At 39.4% G+C, this 21,644-nt stretch overlaps 3 protein-coding genes across 3 annotated transcripts; 2 read left to right on the top strand and 1 right to left on the bottom strand.

The window, feature by feature from the left end:
- The first annotated feature begins 1,310 nt into the window (after window positions 1-1,310).
- Window positions 1,311-5,172, top strand: LOC134791851 (putative ATP synthase subunit f, mitochondrial). Its single transcript, XM_063762982.1, has 4 exons — window positions 1,311-1,447; window positions 2,962-3,060; window positions 3,839-3,955; window positions 5,043-5,172. The coding sequence occupies exons 1-4, from the start codon at window positions 1,369-1,371 to the stop codon at window positions 5,069-5,071; spliced, it is 324 nt and encodes a 107-aa protein (XP_063619052.1). The 5' UTR covers window positions 1,311-1,368; the 3' UTR covers window positions 5,072-5,172.
- A 1,005-nt stretch (window positions 5,173-6,177) lies between these two features.
- Window positions 6,178-8,153, bottom strand: LOC134791361 (mesencephalic astrocyte-derived neurotrophic factor homolog). The gene is made up of 2 exons (XM_063762371.1): window positions 7,529-8,153; window positions 6,178-6,336 (listed from the first exon to the last, which is right to left on the bottom strand). Exon 1 carries the CDS (start codon window positions 8,068-8,070, stop codon window positions 7,543-7,545), a length of 528 nt encoding a protein of 175 aa, XP_063618441.1. The 5' UTR covers window positions 8,071-8,153; the 3' UTR covers window positions 6,178-6,336; window positions 7,529-7,542.
- Window positions 8,154-8,450: 297 nt separating this feature from the next.
- LOC134791363 (dynein axonemal assembly factor 5) lies at window positions 8,451-21,465 on the top strand. The gene is made up of 12 exons (XM_063762373.1): window positions 8,451-9,220; window positions 9,538-9,721; window positions 10,139-10,356; window positions 11,769-11,926; window positions 15,212-15,412; window positions 16,093-16,243; window positions 16,491-16,655; window positions 17,512-17,703; window positions 18,335-18,492; window positions 19,411-19,603; window positions 19,854-20,045; window positions 20,655-21,465. Exons 1-12 carry the CDS (start codon window positions 8,581-8,583, stop codon window positions 20,786-20,788), a joined length of 2,586 nt encoding a protein of 861 aa, XP_063618443.1. The 5' UTR covers window positions 8,451-8,580; the 3' UTR covers window positions 20,789-21,465.
- The last annotated feature ends 179 nt before the right edge of the window (window positions 21,466-21,644 follow it).

The raw sequence follows: 21,644 nt of genomic DNA, 5'->3' as shown, positions 1-21,644 counted from the left end.
ATTGTATCTATTAGAAAACGACACTGACAGACAGTTTAAGCAAAAAACAATACCGACAAACAGAGGTGAAAATGTATTTTCTGACTTTTTCATATAAAATCACAAAATTGGATATTTTTACTTTTAATGTGACACACAATCAATTTTTCTGAGCACATATGAAAGAAATTCTGTCATTCAAATGAAATAAATCCTAAAACCCCAACTAAATACTATATTTAACCCCTTATGCCACTTTAAACTTACATAACAATAACAGTATTTGCTCCATACATTTACGAAAAGGTACCTTATGGAAATAAATCTAATAATACATCACTACAAAATATCAATCATATTACAGTTTATCTTTTATGAATAGAAAATATTAATTTACATTAAACTGCCCCAAATTTAATTAGTTCTTCGTCATAATAATCTTAAAAAGACCAATAATTTGTATGTAATGAAAAGGTACCTTGTGATTAAGTTACATGATGAGGCATGATGATGATGGAACAGTTAGGATAAACTAATAATATTTTGGGGTTAAGATGGTATAAATCGTCTATTTCTTATCAATAATATATTTCGGTTGCTATTGAAGATAAGCGGCATTGAGGTTCAATGACCTCAGATATTCCATAAGGTAATGCGTCGGGTATTGGCATTTTTCAGCAAACCAATGGCTGATTTACTGCATGCGACCAAACCAAATGAAGATTATTCTAGTTAAGAAAGACTTGATGAGAGTAACTTTGGTATAATAGCAGGCTACTTGGATTTGTGATGTCGGTCTATGTACGGTTATAATATTTGCGAGGCGCCCCAACCAGAACTGAAATTATCAAATTAGTTTTGCAGAATGCTAATACAGTTCTCTACCAAACTTCTTTTCCCGTATTGACTAGTTTTTTTGGGAATTTTCAATCTTTTTTCCATAAGGTACCTTTTCTACTAAACTCTGAGACCACATTACTAGGCTTATAACTAACTTATAACAAAAATAAAAACAGGTAAACAAACGTTACGCATTAAGGTTTCAGATCACACAATAAAAAAAAATTGAGCATTTTTTCACCTCTTTACAAAACATTTCATATCTCCGAAACTAGAAACCCTCATAAGGTACCTTTTCCCGTGGAACGTCACAAATAAATATTAAAATGGTAGCAGACACGGCGGGACTCGCTGACATCCATGATAAAAAAAAATTACGGCACTCAGCGAATTGCCGCATGTTTGGCCGCACCCTTATGTTAGTCTATTACTTTTTGGAATTTAATAAATCGAGAAAAGAAAAAATTATACGGTCTATAGATAGTCTTATTGTTTGTCATTTACGACATTTTAAGTAAAACGTAGTGATTTGGCAATATCAAAATTATAATGGGTTTAGGAGACTATCCTAAAGAGTATGATCGTAAGACGCATGGGCCTTACGACCCTGCAAAATATTATGGGAAACGTACGTATCTACCCTGTCTACCGATCTGTTTAGCCACAAGAAAGTAATTTAATGCAGTGGCGTAGCTAGCCGTGGGCGAAGTGGGCCCTTGCACACGCCTTCGTGCCCGAAGGAGGGCCTCGCGCAGGCCTTCGGGCACAGTGAAAGAAAAGGGCCTCGCAGATGCGATACATAACTCCAAATCACCCCGTAACGACAGGTGATTCCGAATCCAAACGCTTATTTTATTGATAGGTAGGTATCTATGGGTTATATTCCGAAATATCTAACCGAACGTTAGGGGGTGATACAAAGCTACCCGAATAGGTTCATCTTCGGGTACATCTTATTCATTTATCTTATCTTATTCATTTTAATAGAGTAAGGTGCGATAAATGGAATAAGTATATAGCATCTGCACATTCATCATCCTGATCCCAGTAATTAAGTAAAGGTGGGATCAGACGGTTCACTCGAATGAATGTTCACTTGAGTGAATGATTCATTTTTCATTCATTGTATGTTCACACGGTGCTGGTGCTAAGATTATTCACTTTTCATTTTCTTTCACTATGGCGTCGAATGAAGTTGTGCGTCTTGGATAAATTTTTATTTGTGATCATTTAATAAAGATCTTAACAAGCAAAAAGCAAAGAAAACGTCGACGGTGGTGGGCGCGAGCTTCGAATACATTGGGGAAACTAGCCATTGAAGATCCGGAATTGTATCGCAATCATTTGCGGATGAATTTAAGTAATTTTGAAGAACTTCTACTATTAGTTGCATCAGCGGTGGCAGCATGGTTCTACATATTTTTATCGCCTGTCACTATGCCCGTCGGTTTCGCACTTACACACTTAGAACGTGACAGGCATGGTAACAGGCGATAAAAATGCGACCGTGCTACAGCCGCAGTATATATATGTAATACCAAGCCGAATAATTCATAAAATTTTACTGCGATACCTTGCTACTCACGATTATTTTGGAATTCTGGAATAATTTTACAGGTACCAAGTACAGGTATAAATACCATATCCTGATTTTTCCAAGAAGTCTAATAGATACTACTAACCACAGGATTCGAGAACAATATGCAAAATCGGAATGAACATTCACTCTGTGTTCACACTGTTCATTTTTCGTTCATTCGGAGTGCGAGTGAAAGATGCCGAATGAAATAAACAACACTGTTGGATCATTTCACTAATGAATTCATTTTTCACTTTTGGTTCATTTTGTGTTCACGCGTGTCACTTTGAGTGAAAGATGAATAATGAAACACGAAAATGAACACAAAATGAACCGTCTGATCCCACCTTAAGTATCACATATTCCTTGAGAGCTACAAAAATCCCACTAGCCTTACGGATATATTGCCACCCGTAAACTGAGCGGGGACTGGACACCAATTTTAAAATGCATAAATTAATGAAATATTAGCAAAACGGGTAGGTACCATGGTACCAATTGTAAAATATGTGGCTTAAATTATAAAACTCTTCCATGTCGTCATGTGCATGTGTATTTTTCAGCTGATACTCCATTCGGCGACGTGAAACTGATTGAACTCCCAGCGTGGTTTGCTAGAAGGACCAAATCTCCTTCTGCCTTTATGGGCCTTTGGAGCAGGGGTACCTATTTATCCAAGTACCTATAATTTATAAGTTTCGAAAAGGGCTCGGCATCGGCAAACTTTTAGGAAGAAAGGCCAACCGCAGTGTCCGCAGTAAAATTCAACACTTTAGAATCTTCAAAGAGCCATTCATATTTCCTCACTAACACAATATGACAAAAAGATACAAATAACCTATGTAGGTACTAGGTACAAATAACACTGCTAGTACTTTTAGTAGGTATTGATAGAAATGTATTACTTCACCTGATGAGCCATGGTTTTTCCTCTACAATATCTTACGGCAGGTTCCCTAAGCTTTTTACTCTATCCTATTCTGAATACTAGCACAGAATAAATAATAGTACTAGGTACAGAAGACTCACTCTCTAATAAAACGCGTCTGTTATGATCAGGACAGATATGGCCGCTAGGTGGCGACAGCGCCACACGCGGCTTATGGCTAACCACCAAAATTGGTGTGGAATGGATGTACTTTTATGGCTCCTCTTCACGTTGGGCCAACGCCAACCCCAACGAGGGACGCATTTATGCGTTAGAGGGAGCAAGTGATATTGCTATCTCATTCTACCGCGTGGCTGCGTCCCTCGTTGGCGTTGGAGTTGGCCCAACGTGAAGAGGAGCCTTTAGCTACCTGTAGCAAAGCGACGAAATCGCGGAGTGAGCCACGCCTGATACTAGGTGTTTAGAGTTCAAACATTTCTGGTGGCCCATTTCGCGGCAGTAGCGCCTCTACCGGCAAAATATTGCAATGGTGTATCCTCACTTACCCGCAGCCTGGTGGAGATGGCAGCACAAGTACATGCAGCCTCGGAAAGTGGGCGTCGCCCCCTTCTTCCAGATACTCATCGCTAACATGGTGTTCTTCTACGCGATTAACTATGGAAGGATCAGTAAGTGCCCTTATCACAGATTAATAAATAGTTACTACGTAACAGATACTTCATTCCCAAACAAAAGCGAAAATACCTACGCTATAATAGCCTACAAAACCTTAATAATAATACCTGCTGCTCAGGACAAGAAGAAATGTACCTTAAGTACGCGCACAAAGAGTCGAGACTGTGTTGCCCGCCGTGCGAATCACGTGCTAACGCGTCATCGTAAGAATGCGCTAGGGTTGCAGGCATCTACCTAAGATGATGATTATTGTAATAAAACGAATGTGGCGGGTCAACCATATTTTTTATAAGTCAATGAAATATGTTTTAGTCTTATATAATGATTTATATTTTTTTCCCTTCTCGGAATTCTCTGTTATTAAATTTTATAGTTGTAAATATCCTAAATCGCGTAAATAATTTTAATAAATACTCAGGAGCAAAGCAACGGAAAATCAACGGTTTTTAACGCTACTAATAACGCTATGGATCAATGATCTGAAATAAACGATTTTTATTTTATTATTTATTTATTAAAAGTTGTAATACGGTGCTACCAGGCCGATTAATTATTACGTCGTCAAAATTATTTAAAAATACTTTTTCTAACCCTTCAATATAATTATTAAACGTTTCAGGTGGGACCTTCAGCCCGCCATAAAAAGATGAATCTTTATTATAGGCTTTTTCCTTTTACACCCATTTACTGCACAATAATTACGTGGTTTCGGCATTTCGAAGCGTAAGCGCGGGAAACGTGCGGTGCGAGCGTTCAGGCGGGCGTTCGGCGGCCCTCTGTCGGTTGTATCGTCGACGATACGCCGAGCGGTAGGCATATAGCGCGTGGCCTTGAGCGTGTGACGGAGGCCTGCCCTTATTTTTTCCTCCAAAACTCTCTACCGCTCTTGCATATGCGAACGATAGAGAAGAGACTATAGAGAGGCAGATACCGAAATTCCGATTTTGGATGTTCGCGATAGGCCCATCAGTCAGTCAGTCAGAAGTCCTAAGATTGCAGCCCCAGGCCATTTAACTTACCTAAAAATGTTACCGTTGCAAGTTTGAGGTTTTAAAATTTTGCATTGTTTTTCTATTTCAGGTCGCCACAGGAATTATAAGTACCACTAGATAAAACTTTAGGTATGCAATAACACCATTTCAACTTAATATATGTGTGATTCTACTAAATAATGGTGAAAACAATGTTACGATTGTTATTTCATCCAGATTTAAAAAAATGTTGTGTTATGCCTATGTAATTGTTGTGTTGTCCAATAAATCTTTATTTTTGTATTAGATAGTGTTTAGTCACTTTGCCTATTCCCTATAACGAAATTTCCTTTCCCAATCCAAGTTGCATCAAGTGCCAATAAGAAGGCAAAACTTTAAAATCTGACCTAGTTTGTAGGTCAGATTTTAAAGTTTTGCCTTATATAACAGAAAATATGGATTGCACTTTGGCCTGAAGCCAACAGCCTGGGCAGCTACTTAAAGTCCCTTTTTTAATTCGGTAGACTAAAATGACATTTCATACTATGAAATGTTATTTTATGTTCATACTAGGAAATGTCATTTTAGTCTACCGAATAAAAAAATAGACTTTAGGGGGTTATTGTGTAATCCATATGTACAGTCAGCAATATAAGCATCATTAAGAACATCACATAAGCTGAAAATTGGCAATACTGTTCATTGATGTTTTTATGCTATGCTTATAGTGTCTCTACTGAGGATGAGTATTAACACATTCAACACCAAGAACCCGACTGTCGGGTACACTGTTCGTAGCGACTACGCGCTACATACGACGAAACCGTGGCTACGCGCTACGAGCGTAACCCGTAGCACTTAGTGGTATTGAATGTGTTAAACAATACACCTGTTTGAGATTAATTACCTTACTGATTGTACAAGTCTGGGGCCAGCTTCAAATAAACTTATAGATTTATTTATATCATAAGTATATGTAATAAATACTTAAAAGACATATATTTTGCCATTAGCCATATGACTAGACCCTGTCTAGTATACTAATGTCTAGTCTGTACGCAGAGTGCTACGTCAAGTAGTATGGTGCGGCGATACATTGTCAATTTGCTGCTAAGCATGTGCAAACTTAGCTCAGCTCAGACTTTGCAGATATTAGACAAAGTTGCAGTTCCTTAAATTAAAATAAGCACCTTTTTGCCATTGAAATAGAGTTGAAAATGTTAGTCAGTAATAAAACCACAGAGTTCATAAAAATATTTACTTAATAATTACAATAATTTACTTCAATGTGTGCACAAACATTCCCACAACACTCACAGAGTCCTTAAATGCAATTGATGTTCTATTCAGGCTAGACCAAGGAGCCTAGTTGTTGATGTTGATATCACATTTCATTTATTATTCTGGAACAAAAGAAAATACATTATTAATCTTTGGCATATTATTAACCTTTCACAAGTGTCTGGAGGTCAAAAATTGTGAGTTATAACCTTGATTGTGCTGTATAGAGCAGAAAATAATAAAATAATAAATAAGTAAGAAAATAGAGCAATAATATAACTTAAAATTTGGTCAGAATCCTTATCATACTTGGACAAGAGGTTAAGATATGTAGGTATTGTATTTTGTGTGTAATCAGTGGCAGATTTGCAGTCTTTGCCGCCCTAGGCCTCAGGCACTGTTGTAAGTACTAGCCGCCCCTTTCTCAGGACCCACCATATAAAATGCTGACCCTAATATCTGGCCACCCTAGGCCCGGGCCTACTGGGCCTTAAGGGAAATCCGCCACTGTGAGTAATAGACCAGTTGTTCAGAGAGCTGATATAAGTATTAGTTCATTGATAAATCAGAAAGTCACAGTAGTGGTTAAACCACAAGTAAAAATTAAAATCACACACAATCAAAGTCATAGTGAAAACTTGTCAAATAACTGTTTGAGGCATAGTATGTATAAGTTAATTTATAGTTTACTGCACTGCACTCTGGCAGCAGAACATTGCAGTTATTGTGTTAAATACTTTTCTTTATAACATTTATTTCAATCTCATATTATTGTCTTACTTATTCCAATTCAGGCTGCCAATTTAAAAAGAAGAGACAATTATCTGAAGGGAATTTTTCAAACAATCATATATTGTAGCTAACAAATAGTCAACCCATTTTGAAATCACAGTCTTGGCACTACACATACATTTTGATCACCCATTCAATTCACAGAACAGATAGAAAGGAAAATAAAAATCGTGAAACATAATTGTTGGCTTCAATCTCTTAATCACAATAATTTTTATCACATGTTGTGGCTGGTTAGTATCCACTTCTTGCGACTAAAAGCTTGTTCCAGACTGTGATGTGTGTGTGTGTATGTGCATGAAGTAAAATTTAAAATTTGTATGTGTCCAGAGTTACCTTGCCAAGATATGTATCTTAACTATTGAGTAATTTTCAAAATGTTGTGTATCTTGAAAAGCTTAACAGGAAGATAGAATGGTTAAACTATTTAATTTGATTTTCAGTTTTGTCAGAAGAACTTCAAGTCACAATGCATGTCTAACTAGAAAGTACTTATTTAGGTTAGTGAAAGCAAATGCTTACCTATTATTGAACTATTACAAGTCAGATCGACCGCTATTCATATATTTAGGCTTGAGCTCTTCTATTCTCTTAATGAAGTCCGTCTTCTCGATGCAGCCGTCGCACACCTCGTCCCAGTCGTTCAGGATCTTCTTCAAGTCTCTCACCTTCAATTTCTTCAAATCAACATTGTTTAAGTCAATCTGCTTGTCGAATCGCAGATCGCAGATCTGGGCGTCCTTTTTCCTTAATTTTTCACAGATTTTATCAGCGGGCATTGACCAACTGAGTGGTTTCGAGAGCTCACCCAAGATACCAGTTGCAGACTCTTCTAGGCCACCTAAATAGTAGCAAAACCTGTTCTCCTTGCTCTTAGAGTTTTTGCAGAACTTCTTGAACTCAGCCTCTATCAATTTGGGGTCTTTCTTTACGCTGTCTGATAACGTGGCTGCGAATTTCTCGACTGTTTTCACGCACACCTCACATTCGCCTTCTCTTAAAGCGAACGCCCCCTGCAGCACCGCCGCAAGTAATAATAAATTAAACACACTGAATTTCAACATTGTAAATACGTTTCTGTAATATCTCGTTACTCTAATTTATACTATAACTTTTAACTTCAGCAGCTAGAGAGATCGAAATAAAATGAAGAGAAGAATGACTCAAGAATCTCGTCCATTCATGAAAATGAAGACGTTGACAGCTTTACTTGGCGAGCTGTGATTGGCGCACGTTTCACAGTCCAGTTATGAAACGTTCCGGTAAACGCATACATTTTTATTTTCAATTGATAGCAATAAATATATTTGAAACAAGTGAATTTTACACAAATTAAATGCTTTAATATTTACGTCTAGCATTTTGCATATATTTGATTCAATGAGTGCTTTAGCTGCAAAACACATTCAGTTTCTAGTTCTTTTGCTTCTTTTTAAGATAGAACCTTTAAAAAATCAAATGTCAAATTCGTGTCGTCATGGAAACCACATTTTGTTTATCAATATAAAAAAAAGTGTGGTTTAGTCGATAAAACGAGATTATTTCCAAGCATACAAAAATAGCTAGCTACAATAATGACTGAATCTCAGAAAACACAATTTGCGGCGAACCCTCGTGCGTTCCTTGAGCAGCACATCACCGCTTTGCAAAGCGAGTCGAAGATGACTCGAAAACAAGCCCTGCTAAAGATCAACGAAGAGATATTTGAGACCCCGGAGCACAAAGATTGCGACTTAACTGTCGTTTTCCCAGAGGTCTATGCTTACGTCTTGAAGAGTTTCGCCGATTCTTCTGAGGCTTGTCGAGAGACTGCAGCTGCAATAATCTCTAACTTCATTGGCCGGTTACCGTTAAACGATTATTATTTAACCTACATTTTACCAGTTCTAGTCCGTCGGATTGGCTGTCCGGAGATTGTGGAAGAATCTGAAGAGATTCGTTTAATTTTAGTAGAGCTAGTTCACCAGATACTTATAAAATACAACGTGTCGCATCTCCTTAGCCCATTCATCAATGATTTCACAAGCATTCTCACGAAGACCAGCACGGACCCGTTTCCGAAGGTGAAGCTGGAGGCCTGCGAGTGCATTATTCTGCTGTCGAGGACCCTGGCTCGGGACTTCCATTTCCAGAGTGAGAGCTATGTCAAACCAGTGCTGTCTAACTTTGCTCATCAACATTATAAGGTTCGGGTGGCGTCGATTAAGGCTATTGGTAAGTTTATACTACATTAGTAAAGTAGTAGGTTACTGAGAAGTTATAATAATGTGTACAAGTTTTATAAGCACAAAAATTTAGCTTTCTAAGGATTGGATTGGATTGGAGGATAAATGTCTTATGTGCCTGCCAATGCCTATCTGGAGTTATTAGAGCAGGAACTACTGTTAATTGTCCCATATTATTGTTATGGTCCATACCAAACTTATTCTGTAATTAATTAATTATTAAGACTGGCTATAACTGTGGCCAGTGTGGAATTGGTATACTACTCTTGTTTGATTTCGGCCACACCAATCCAATTTTTATTCTAGGAGCAATAGTAATAGCTGGAAACGCCAAGTGCTTTGAACTGTCCATCACTCCAATGGCCGAGAAGCTGTTTGACGAGAACAGCCCAGTCCGGCTGGCGGTTACGGAGGAGGTCGGCAACTGGATGCTGAATTACAGAGACCGGTACTCATTCTGGCATCGCATGATTCCTCTGCTGTTGACCAGGCAAGTTTACATTGTAATTAAGGTACAACGTTAAAAAAATGGGAATACTTATCTATTTCATTTTCTTTTTGATTAACATTAAGTAAAATTTTTACCAGATAAAGGATTAATATATTGCTATCTATTCCATTGGTGGAACATATAAAAAAACTTCAGGATATGCAAGTCTTCACAGACAAAGATGGCTCGTTATGTAGTTTTATTTTAATTGAGAATAAGTTTTAGTTAATAAATAAATACATAATTATTGGACATTCTTACACAAATTGACTAAGCCCCACAGTAAGCTTAAGAAAGCTTGTGTTGTGGGTACTCAGACAAATGCAAAGTTATTTTAGAAATATGTAAGCAAATTGCACCCTCTCACTTATTACAAGTCCCAATTAAAATTGTATGAACTTTGTAAATCGTTTTCAGCATGAGTGATGTAATAGAAAACATCAGAGAAATAGCCGCAAAACTCTGGACGGATATTGGCCTTCAGTATATGGAGGAAAATGAAGAGGACCTCAAGAAAAGAACGGATTTTCTCAAGGACGTGCCGCCACACTACCCTGACGTGACGAGACCCAATCTTGGCTGCAGGCAGCTGGTGCAAAGCAATATTGGGAAGATTGTGCCGGCTATTGGAAGAGGTGATAAGACAGAATGATACTTAAAAATATGAAAAACCCTTTATCTTATGACAGTAAGGTTTACAAAGAAAGTCAGTTAACTGTGTCCATGGTGCCAGGTACAAAATACCTTTAAAAAATATTTTTGAGGATGTTGATTCCCTTGAACTAGATTGGCCAAGATATTTCCTACAATTCTTCTTTAGCTAACCTCTCAGAATGTCATTTTTGATAATTGGAAACACAAATTTATAGCAATTGATTAAGATTCAAGTTTGATTGACTTTAAGGATCCACTGCATATCATCTGCGACGAGCTAGTATTGTAGTGAGTCAGAATTTTCCCGTTTCTGTAGCGATGCCGTTATCATTATATGTACAGTGAAACCTGGTTAAGTGGGACCTGGATAAGTGAGAAACCTCTATAGCTGGGACTCATGGTGCGGTCCCAACACTTTAGCACTGAATTACCTCTGTTAGTGAGATAAAACGAACCTCTATAACTGGGATTAGTTGTTGTAATTTTATAGTCATATTTACCTCTATAATTGAGACAGAGAGTGTATTTTACCTCTTTTACCGAGACTATATTTATAAGATTACATTTTCCTCATTGTTTTTTTAGAATTTTTTACGAATTAAGGTTTACTCGGGTAATTCCGAATGTCGAAAACTGTCGGATAATTCCGAAAGAGACTTTTATTATGATGGAATTAAGGGTGATTTTCATCTGAATTTCGGAATTATCCGACATTCGGTAATACCCGAATACACCTTACCTCTGTATCTGAGATAACGTCAATCTATGACCTCTCTAACTTGGACTTTATTGATCTATTTCCGTATTCTTACTAACTCTTAGTCTATCCACAAATTCCGCATTTGCTTAATTGTGTCTAAACATCAAACATCATCAAACATCAACATAAACAAATTTTCATTTAATAAATTTCTAAGACGCAATGAAATCCGTATCAAATTTAATTGAAAAAATCTATCCTTTGGAAAATCATTCAAAATAAATTCAAAGAAATATTTAAACAGACTTAAAAAATATTTAGGGACAAGTATTATTTTACCTAAACATTTAAAGATAATTACAAAATACCTTATTAACCACCTGTATAACTGAGATATATCCTTTATTCTCACCTCTATTAATGGGACCCTCTGTAAATGAGACAGAATTTTTTTTGTACCTGGCTAACTGAGAGCCTGGGTAAGTGGAATACCCCTTTAAGTGAGACAAATCTGCTCGTCCCTTGAAGTCTCACTTATCCAGGTTTCACTGTATTTAAGAGCATTGAAAATGGATCACTGAGTATTGATATTTCCATAAGAAGTGACCCGTATTATTGAATTGCTCATGTGTGTATGTGTACAATAAATGTAACTTGCACAGCACATCATCTGTGGCTTTACGATTGTTCTAGAAATGGAGGGCTGGCAGGCAGACGCACGTCTCCGCGTAGCCCAGTTACTGTGCTGGCTAGTGGTATGCGCGGAAGACGGTTCCACACAACACGCTAATACCATTGTGCGGACGCTACACCGCGGGGCTAGTGACGATGATGACCGAGTTATTCTAGAGGTGATCTTATTTGTTATAGAAATAGAGTTGATATTTGCATGGTGATAATATTCCACAGATCACGCTAACACCATCGTGAGGACGCTACATCGTGGGGCTAGTGACGGTGATGACAGAGTTGTTCTAGATGTGATCTTACCGCTTTAGAAATAGAATTGACATTGGCATGGTGAGAAGGTTCAACAAAGCACGTCAACACCGTTGGCAAATACGGTCACTGCACATCTGGTAGCGGAATTATACCTACACATTTTCGAACGAGCGAGCGAAGCGAACGAAGTTCTTACATTCGACTTGGGACACGCGGCTGGCTAGGGGCACGTCCCGGCATTTCGATGTTTTTAACCTGAACTATCAGAGGATAGTTTATTGATACTCAAGAACTTAAGTAAATTTGTTCTAATTTAAATTAAATTGCGTAAACGTGTAGTTGAGGGCATTATATTTTAGTCATTAAATTATGAGCAGGCTCGATCAAGGGGTTATTGAGCTAGAAGAGCTTAGAAGGCTAAAAAGCTATTTGTGAGGGGTCTTGCTATTCTGGTCATTTTTTTGCAAGAAAGTATGGTCCAGTTTGGTATTAGATGAAAGTGCTCGGCTTGCATTTTTATAATATCGTTTTTAAATTTACCATTTTGTAATAATTAACAAGATAAAAATAAACATAATATAGGTATTTGAAATTTGACAGGAAATATTTCGGCTTACCACAGATACAGTATCAGTTAAGGGCTCCACAGACCTTGTAATATATCCATGCGATTTTTGATCCAATGGAACTCTAAAATTTCCATACTATAGTCGGTCAAACAAGTTTGTCAGTAGAAAAAGGCGCGATATTGAAATTTTCTATGGGACGATAACCCTTCGCGCCTACATTTTTTAGCCGCTTTTTTCTACTGACGGAAATGGGTTGAAAGACTATAAATTGTTGCCATGTGTAAGCATTTTACGTCATAAATGTGACAGCTACGTAGAAAGTGGCGCCCTCATTTATTAACCGACTTCCAAATCTCAAAAGGAGGAGATTCGATTGTGATTTTTTTTATGTTTGTTACTCCACATCTCCGTCATTACTGGACCGATTTTGAAGATTATTTTTTTGATTGTATGTATATGCATACAGATTGGTCCCGTTTTTGTCAAAACCCAGTTCTGATGATGGGATCCATGAGGAATCGAGGGAACTCCTCAAATCTTAAAGGCATACATATAGTGATTTATGTGTTTTATCAACAAATCAAGCATATACATTCAAAAAAGTGTAATTTGATGAAGTGGAACTGCTGATGATGATCAGAACGGAACTCTTCAACGACGCATAGTTCACGTTTGGCGATTTGTCCTCTTCGTTATGTTTGTTAAGCAAGTTAAGTTTTTAAGCCACATTTTTTTCAAGCTCGAGGTCTGATGATGGTATCCATGAGGAATCGAGGGAACTCCTCAAATCTTAAAGGCATGCGTATAGAGATTTGTGTATTTTCATCAGAAAATCAAGAATTTACATTAAAAACTGTCGCATTTGATGAAGTGGAACTGCTGATGATGATCAGAACAGAACTCTTCAATGACTACACGTTTGGCGATTTCGAATTTAGATTTTGACGGAGCTGGCCCTGGAGCCAGACCTGACCCGGATCCGGGCTCTTATCTAGACCTGAACCCGGACCTGGACCCGGACTTGGACCTGGACATGGACCTGGACCAAGACCTAGACCTGGACCTGGACCTGAACCTGGACCCAGAACTGGACCCGGACCCGGACTCGGACCTTGACCCGGAAAACCACTGATACCTAAGCTAAATAAACCACTATGATTACCTACCATAAAATGTAGGTATAAAGTATAATGATGCCAAACTTACTAGCCCCTCCCGCTCAAACCCCCGTACACCGCACCGCACGCGCCGTTAAGTGGGTTAGGTTAGGTTTGAACTGCGATCCTCACAGAACCGAAAAAAAGTGGTTTAGGTTAGATTTAGAGATGGGTAACTACCCGGTAAATACCCGATATTTACCTACCCGCGGGTAAATACGCGGGTATTTTCGTTTTTCTTCTAAATTTGATGTGTTTAATGGTATGTGAGTATAAATAAGATTAATTTAAGTATTTTTTTATAATGTTACATAAAATGTATGTTCAAACTAATTACGAAAAGGTTGCTATGAGGTGAAGTTCGATTTTAACATATCAGTCCAATTAGAAAAATCGTGTAAAATCATTCCCTGGCTTCCGGAAATGTTTTAAAATGCTTTTAATATACATTAGAAAGATGAAAATAAAGAATAGTTATGAATGATAATAAAAAAAAATTGTGCAGTATCCCAACTTGGGAAGCTTATAAGTCAAACACATTTAGTTTTAGGACAAAAATGTATATAACCTTTTTTGTAGAAAATTATGTCTACTTTAGTTTGTACATACAACACTTTTCGATATTAATGACAGATTCCAAGAAATATGAAAAAATTCACTTTTGCCCCCCTCCCCCCAACCACACCCCCCGCCGACCGAAGTTGGAATGTGTATTATCAACGTATAAGTACGATAATTTACTCAAGTCTAAAAAAAATACTCTTATGACGGCGTTTTTTTAATATTTATCAAAATTGTACTAAAAATTCCTTAGTTACAACTGCAACTGCAACTAAACCATTTCATTTTAAATGACACACAATAATTACAGCCATTAACTCGGTTTATATCTCCACTTTAACACAAATCGACATGTGCAACAAGAAATGAATCTACCCGTCCATTTGGGTAGATACGGGTAAATACCGGGTAGATGGGTATTTACCGGGTATTTACCTGGGTGGGTAAATTGGGTAAATACCCGCGACCCATCTCTAGTTAGATTAGAACTTTACAGAAGCGAGCCTTACAGAAACGAAATGCTACTAGAAAAGTGGTTTTGGTTAGGATCGAACTGCAATCCTCACAGAACCGAACTGCTATCAGAGAAGTGGGTTCGTGAGGCTAAAACTGCGACCCTTACAGAAACGAAATGCTACCTACTAGAAAACTGGATGGTTTTACCTCCTTTTCTACATAGTGCACCATCTATGTACAATAATCTTTCACCGGCCCCCATAGAAGTCGGTTTTTTTCTTGAAAATTATTTTCTACAATTTTATGTCGAACTATACGAGTAAGTAGGTGCAACAAAGTCAATCGCTCTATATAATTTTTGGCAAACCGCGAGTTCTCAGTTCGGGGCGAACTACTAGTTTAAATAAAAATTGACTTTACTAGTTAAAAACCTGTCTTATTCCCTGTCCAGATAAAACGCGCAGCGGAGCTATTCGGCTACTTCATCAGTCCCGATACCTGGTGGCCTCTGCTCGAGGCCGAGATGGACTCGTGGGGGGCTCTCATCGTCCTGGCGAATATCATCAAAGGCTCCCAAGCGGACCTGGTGCTGCCCAAGTTGAAGGACATATTCAAGGAGCTGGCTGATCCGGACAGGTGTAGGGTTAGAAAGGTGAGGAATCTCCTCAAGATGTGGATTACTAATTAGCTACCTACTTTATCAGCCTGGCCACGAGGTGGCCCCTGCTGCTGGACGCTTGCGGTCGCGCTCATTGTTTTAGCGAATTTAATCATGGGTTCAAAAGGATCTAGTACTGCCGAAGTGCCGAAGTTGAAGGACATATACAGGACAGGACTTACAGGAGTTGACTCTCTCTTCTTCCTCGCGTTATCCCGGCATTTTCCCACGGCTCTTGGGAGCCTGGGGTCCGCTTGACAACTAATCCCAAGAATTGACGTAGGCACTAGCCTAATCCCAATAAGGCGTACAAACTAGGCCTTATTGGGATTAGTCCGGTTTCCTCACGATGTTTTCCTTCACCGAAAAGCGACTGGTAAAAATCAAATGATATTTCGTTCATAAGTCATTGGTACGAGCCGGGGTTTCAACCCGCGACCTCCGGATTGCAAGTCGCAAGGTCTTACCGCTAGGCCACCAGCGCAGGAGTTGACTGCTCTAGACAATTAAGTGTAGTGTCAAAAATGTTTAGTTTGACCTTCTGTATACCGACCGACTTTTAGTATAAGTAGGTAGCATAAAAATAATAAAGATGTCCTCTGAGGTTGTCACAGACCTCGGCACTTCATTTTTCTGACCAGCGCCCTTCATTAATTATAACAACAAATTTGAAGGAAAAATACCAAAGAGGCCTCCTGTACGTGTCGGAAGCGGTGCTGGATCTTTGCGGCGAGGGCTGCCAACGAGTAGCAGAAGAGCTGTTTACCATCAACTTCACCGTCTACGCCATGCCAGTGGATGATAAGGCGCAGTTTATGGCCTTATGTAAGAGACTATGATAGTATTATACTCTGTAGCTTACGACAATTTTTGGCTTTGTCACTACAGGTACACTATTCTTGCACTGTATCTTTCGTCCCTTCTCTAAATTCTGTATGACATTCCGTCTAAAATAGCTTTTTTGCAAAACGTCTCTCATAAAAAGGAGCTACATTAAATTTGATGTGCCTAATGTCCCTTTTGCAAGTTTTGCTCAATGTTAAAATGTCCTGTCGCACGTTTTTCGTTACAGCGAACCTGGACAAGATCCGTTTTGTAGAGAATTGCGGGCGTACCCTCACCACGCTGTATGAGAAGCATATTCGCCACATCCTGGCCGCTATCACCTCGGACGCCCTGACTTGGACGCTGCTGACGCCAGACCGGTGTCTCTTGGAATGCGTGCTGATGAATACTGGTACGTATTAAAGCAAACCTGGACAAGCTCCGTTTTGTAGAGAATTGCGGGCGTACACTCACCACGCTGTACGAGAAGCATATTCGCCACATCCTGGCCGCTATCACGTCGGACGCCCTGACTTGGACGCTGCTGGCGCCAGACCGGTGTCTCTTGGAATGCGTGCTGATGAATACTGGTAACGTATTAAAGCGAACCTGGAGAAGCTCCGTTCCGCATAGAATTGCGGGCGTACCCTCACCACGCTATACGAGAAACATATTCGCCACATCCTGGCCGCTATCATCTCGGACGCCCTGACTTGGACGCTGCTGACGCCAGACCGGTGTCTCTTGGAATGTGTGCTGATGAATACTGTGTACGTATTACAGCGAACCTGGACAAGCTCCGTTCCGCATAGAATTGCGGGCGTACCGTCACTACGCTGTACGAGAAGCATATTCGCCACATCCTGGCCGCTATCACCTCGGACGCCCTGACTTGGACGCTGCTGACGCCAGACCGGTGTCTCTTGGAATGCGTGCTGATGAATAGTGGTAACTATTAAAGCGAACCTGGAGAAGCTCCGTTCCGTACAGAATTGCGGGCGTACACTCACCAGCTCACCACGCTGTACGAGAAGCATACGCGCCACATCACCTCGGATGCCTTGAATTGGACGCTGCTGACGCCAGACAGGTGTTTTTTTGGGATGCCGGGAAAATATTGGATAAACATAATCTACTACTACTATTACAACCTACAATGTATAAGTCCATCCACACATTAGTGCAAATGGCGAGACTAATAGCGAACGCGTGATCCGAAAACAGTTAAAACATTCCAATTCTCATAATCTCAGCTGCTCTCCTCACAGGTTCAGCCATGTCGTCCAACCTGCACCTCATAGCCCCCCTCCTGAAGGAATGCCTCGCGACCCCCAAAGTAGACCCCGAGGTCAAGTTGAAGATGTTCACCGCTCTCTCCACCGCGCTGCTGCGGCGACAGGACAACTTCAGCAAGTGCAGCGGCGACATACTTGAGGCTTTCTTGAAAATTATCATTGAAGGTACATTGAAATATAGAATAAATATGGAATTTCATTGTGCAAAGCTTTATACATAGGTATAATTACAGTACATATGGTCCTATTTTCCCGCACTAGTGCGTAAAATAGCACTTTTTGTGCGATGTCAAAAGTTTAAAGGGCCATATGTACTGTAAAACGTTGTACGATAAACGTGCGAATAGGTAATTCGCAACTCGTGTCGATTTAAAACAATCCCTTCGGTCGTGTTTTAATTTATCGCCACTCGTTTCGAATTTCCTCTTTTACGCACTTGTATCGTAAATAACTATTCTAAAACAAATTGATCCTTAATAATAACAGAATCAACCCGTCCAACTGTTACACAAACTCTACCCGGATCAAACCAAACCCAAAACGATCAACACCTTGAAGATTAATATGAGATGCACTTGGCTTCGGCCCGTGCATTACACCAGTATTTTATGAAATGCTGAGAAAATAAAAGAAAGAACAATAATAATAATAACTCCACGGCCGATTCGGCCACGGCGACTGCTATCAACTCCGTTGCTGTCTCTGGTGTGCTCGCAAGTGGCTGACGTAGGCGATCTTGTTACTAAAAGTTCGTGAACATTGCGATTGAAATTGATCCTTATTTCATCCTTCACAGAGGTGATTTTGGTGAATTTGGTATGGGAGCCAGGCCGCACTGCAGAAGCAATTCGCACGGCCGCCATAGCATGTCTGTGTTCAGCATTACAAGAGAATCCTCGCAACGAGCTCGAGACAGAGAGCGGGGCCGACGGAGATAAGCAGGACAAGGACAAGGCAAGTTGTACTCTATTGTTACGGGAATATAACTCAATTTGATATGACTGACACTACCGGAATGGCCGCCATCGCCGGTCCATGTTCAGCATTACAAGATAACCCTCGCAACGAGTTGGAACCAGACGGAGATAAGCAGGACAAGGACAAAGTAATTTCAACTTTATTGTCTTCTTCTTCCTCGCGTTATCCCGGCATTTCGCCACGGCTCATGGGAGCCTGGGGTCCGCTTGAAAACTAATCCCGAGAATAGACGTAGGCACTAGTTTCCACGAAAGCGACTGCTATCTGACCTTCCTACCCAGAGGGGAAGCTAGGCCTTATTGGGCTAAGTCCGGTTTCCTCACGATGTTTTCCTTCACCGAAGAGCGACTGGTAAATATCAAATGATATTTCGTACATAAGTTCCGAAAAACTCATTGGTACGAGCCGGGGTTTTAATCCGCGACCTCCGGATTGCAAGTCGCACGCTTTTACCGCTAGGCCACTAGCGCTTCTCTAATATAATTTGAACTTTATTGTAATAGGAATAAATGACAACTTGGTGTAGCATCACAAAAGATCTCTCGTGATATGAATAGAAAGCCAAAAGATAATGTGCTATGCGCTAAGAACTGAAAGCATGGTTCGTGAAATCGTTTGAGACTCAGCTGTACCTACCAAAATTTGATTTGATAGGCACTGGTGCTTCTGCGCGAAGCACGACTTTTAAGTACCTACATGTTATAATTCCGTACACGGCGGGAAAAAGATGATAACTGGCGGAAAAAAATTAAGAAATTGGAACCTTATGAAATTTTATTTTAAGTTCAAATTTCTTCAATAGAATATCTCGAGTTATCAACTTCTTCCCGCCGTGTACGGAATTATAATCTAAGTCTGACAGTGACTTTAATTTAACTACTTATAACTTTCCAGGAAGTAAATCTGTTTCCAACAAAAGAGTCCCTGGAGCCATTCTTAGAGCAAATAGTCCCGTTGCTCAACAGTTTACTGGATGACAACTCGGCACTGACTAGACAACACACGCTTCGGGCCATCTGCTGTCTAGCTACGTTGGCAACTCGACGAGGTTGCTTCACTGCTGGAATATTACACAAGTTGTACTTTGGTAAGTTCAATTATGTTTTTCATCACGCTTGCGAAGAAAAACCTACATTTTATGCGAAATCATTTCTAAATACCGTGACATTTCAAACATTCGTCTGCCATATTGTAAATTTTTGACAGGTTAGGCAAAAAAGACGAAGGCACAGACCAATCCGGACTGAAAATACGAATGAAAATGACGTGAAAAAGTTTTTAACGATTCCTACGCGGGCGTCGCTAGTTTATTAAAATTTTATATTTCCTGTTCACAGGAGTGTTGAAACGTCTCGACGATAGCAACGACAAAGTTCGTTCCTTCGCCGTCCAGACCCTGACCACTTTGTTCAAAAACCGCCCCGTCCCGTACGATACCATACTCTACAACGCACACATCGATGCTACGTACAGCGCCATGCTCATACACCTTGACGACACCTCCGAGGAGTTCCGTAAGGAGATGCTAGGTAAGACTTTAATGCTTGTTTTATAAGGTTCATTTTAGGATGTACAACATAATACTTGTACAACGCAAATGTAAGTTCGCTGTGTACGCTGTACAGCGCTATACAGATGCAGGGCATCATTGTTTTCCTTTGTATTTTCTCGAAAACGTTCGTATTTGTCAGCCAACGACAGTACTTTTTGTACCGATACCTACTGACTGAAATAGCAAGACACGTTCTAACGTTTCCGTGAAAATACGAAGGAAAACAATTATGCATTAGATCTGTACTTATCTATACACTTGGACGACACCTGGGAAGAGTTCCGCAAGGAGATGCTAGGTGAAGAAATTAGGGACTTGTGATCTAGCGTTTAAGGTCCATTTTAGAACACTTTGTGGCATCTGTGACTCCCCCATCCACCACCCAAAAAGTCCATCCTTTATTGATTTCTTTTATAAGGCCAAGCATTAGAGTCAACTTAACCGCCAAAGTATGCTTTGAACTATAAGTACTAGTCATTTAAAAAATCCCGCGGTGAAATAATAAGTTAGGCAATTTAGGAGAAATAATTTAATGTTTAAGTTATTTTTTCATTGTACTTATATATTAATCTTCATTTTTTTTCAGATGCCCTGATCACGCTAAGTACCGTTGACCCGGCGCTCCTAATGAAAAAAGTGAAAGCAAATATTCAGCTGTACAGAAATAAAGCGGCCTATGAACGGCTGTCTAGCCATATTGAGAAGATACTGAAGTCTTAGCTTAATTTATATTTTAAGTTTTATCGTAAAAGTACTTAAATTTCTTGATCTTACAAGAATTTGGGACCTAAGTAAACGGTCCAATAATTCCAATATATGCAGCTTGGCAAAAAAGAGTAGAAATTAAAAAGTGGCAACACTGTAGTGTCGTCCCATTCAAACTAATTTATATAAGAAAACGGGACGACACTACAGTGTTGCCATTGCCTCTTTTAATTTATATTCTTTTCTGCCAAGCTGTAGGTCAATGGAGAGTTAGGAGGACATGTGTGGGACTGTTCAGATTCCTCAAGAATGTCGGGCAAAATGAGGAATACCAATTTTCGTCATGGGTGATCACTGATCAATGATCTTACAAATATGTAGGTACCTATTGTAATAGATAGTGGCTTTAGTTCATAGCTCAATTTAGCCTAACAACATTAAAAGGTGTGCACGTGTAGATGCAGCATGAATGACTTAAATACAGGGAGCTGCAAAAGTGCATAGCCGCTTTATGAATGGGATTTGTTCATAAAAGCGGTATGCACTTTTTAAAGTTGGGGGTACTAGAGTTTTTTTTATGCAGCTGGCTAAATTAAAACTTGTCAAAGGCAACTTAATTAATTTCATCGTAAGATCTTTTCTTGATTTTCGTTTATAATTTAGAAGTGCAATAAATTGGTTTTATCTTGAAAGCAGTTTTATTTGTACTGAGTAAGACAAGACATACAGCTTGGCAAAAAAGAGTAGAAATTAAAAAGTGGCAACACTGTATTGTCGTCCAAGGGACGAATTTTTATCCTGGATGAAATCTCCTAAGGGGCTTAAAATGAGCTTGAAATTTATCAAATAGTACAGTCAGCATCAAATAGAT

Source organism: Cydia splendana, chromosome 6, assembly GCF_910591565.1.
Source record: "Cydia splendana chromosome 6, ilCydSple1.2, whole genome shotgun sequence".
NCBI lineage: Eukaryota > Metazoa > Arthropoda > Insecta > Lepidoptera > Tortricidae > Cydia > Cydia splendana.
The sequence above is the reverse complement of the archived record's forward strand: the minus strand, read 5'-3'. Positions and strand labels throughout refer to the sequence as shown.

Bases quoted from the DNA above. Each gene is read 5' to 3' on its own strand.
- LOC134791851 (XM_063762982.1), top strand. From the start codon at position 1,369: ATGGGTTTAGGAGACTATCCTAAAGAGTATGATCGTAAGACGCATGGG. The intron at 1,448-2,961 runs GTACGTATCTAC...TGTATTTTTCAG, and splicing joins TGCAAAATATTATGGGAAAC to CTGATACTCCATTCGGCGAC. The intron at 3,956-5,042 runs GTAAGTGCCCTT...TTTCTATTTCAG, and splicing joins GATTAACTATGGAAGGATCA to GTCGCCACAGGAATTATAAG.
- LOC134791361 (XM_063762371.1), bottom strand. From the start codon at position 8,070: ATGTTGAAATTCAGTGTGTTTAATTTATTATTACTTGCGGCGGTGCTG.
- LOC134791363 (XM_063762373.1), top strand. From the start codon at position 8,581: ATGACTGAATCTCAGAAAACACAATTTGCGGCGAACCCTCGTGCGTTC. The intron at 9,221-9,537 runs GTAAGTTTATAC...TTTTTATTCTAG, and splicing joins GGCGTCGATTAAGGCTATTG to GAGCAATAGTAATAGCTGGA. The intron at 10,357-11,768 runs GTGATAAGACAG...CGATTGTTCTAG, and splicing joins TGTGCCGGCTATTGGAAGAG to AAATGGAGGGCTGGCAGGCA.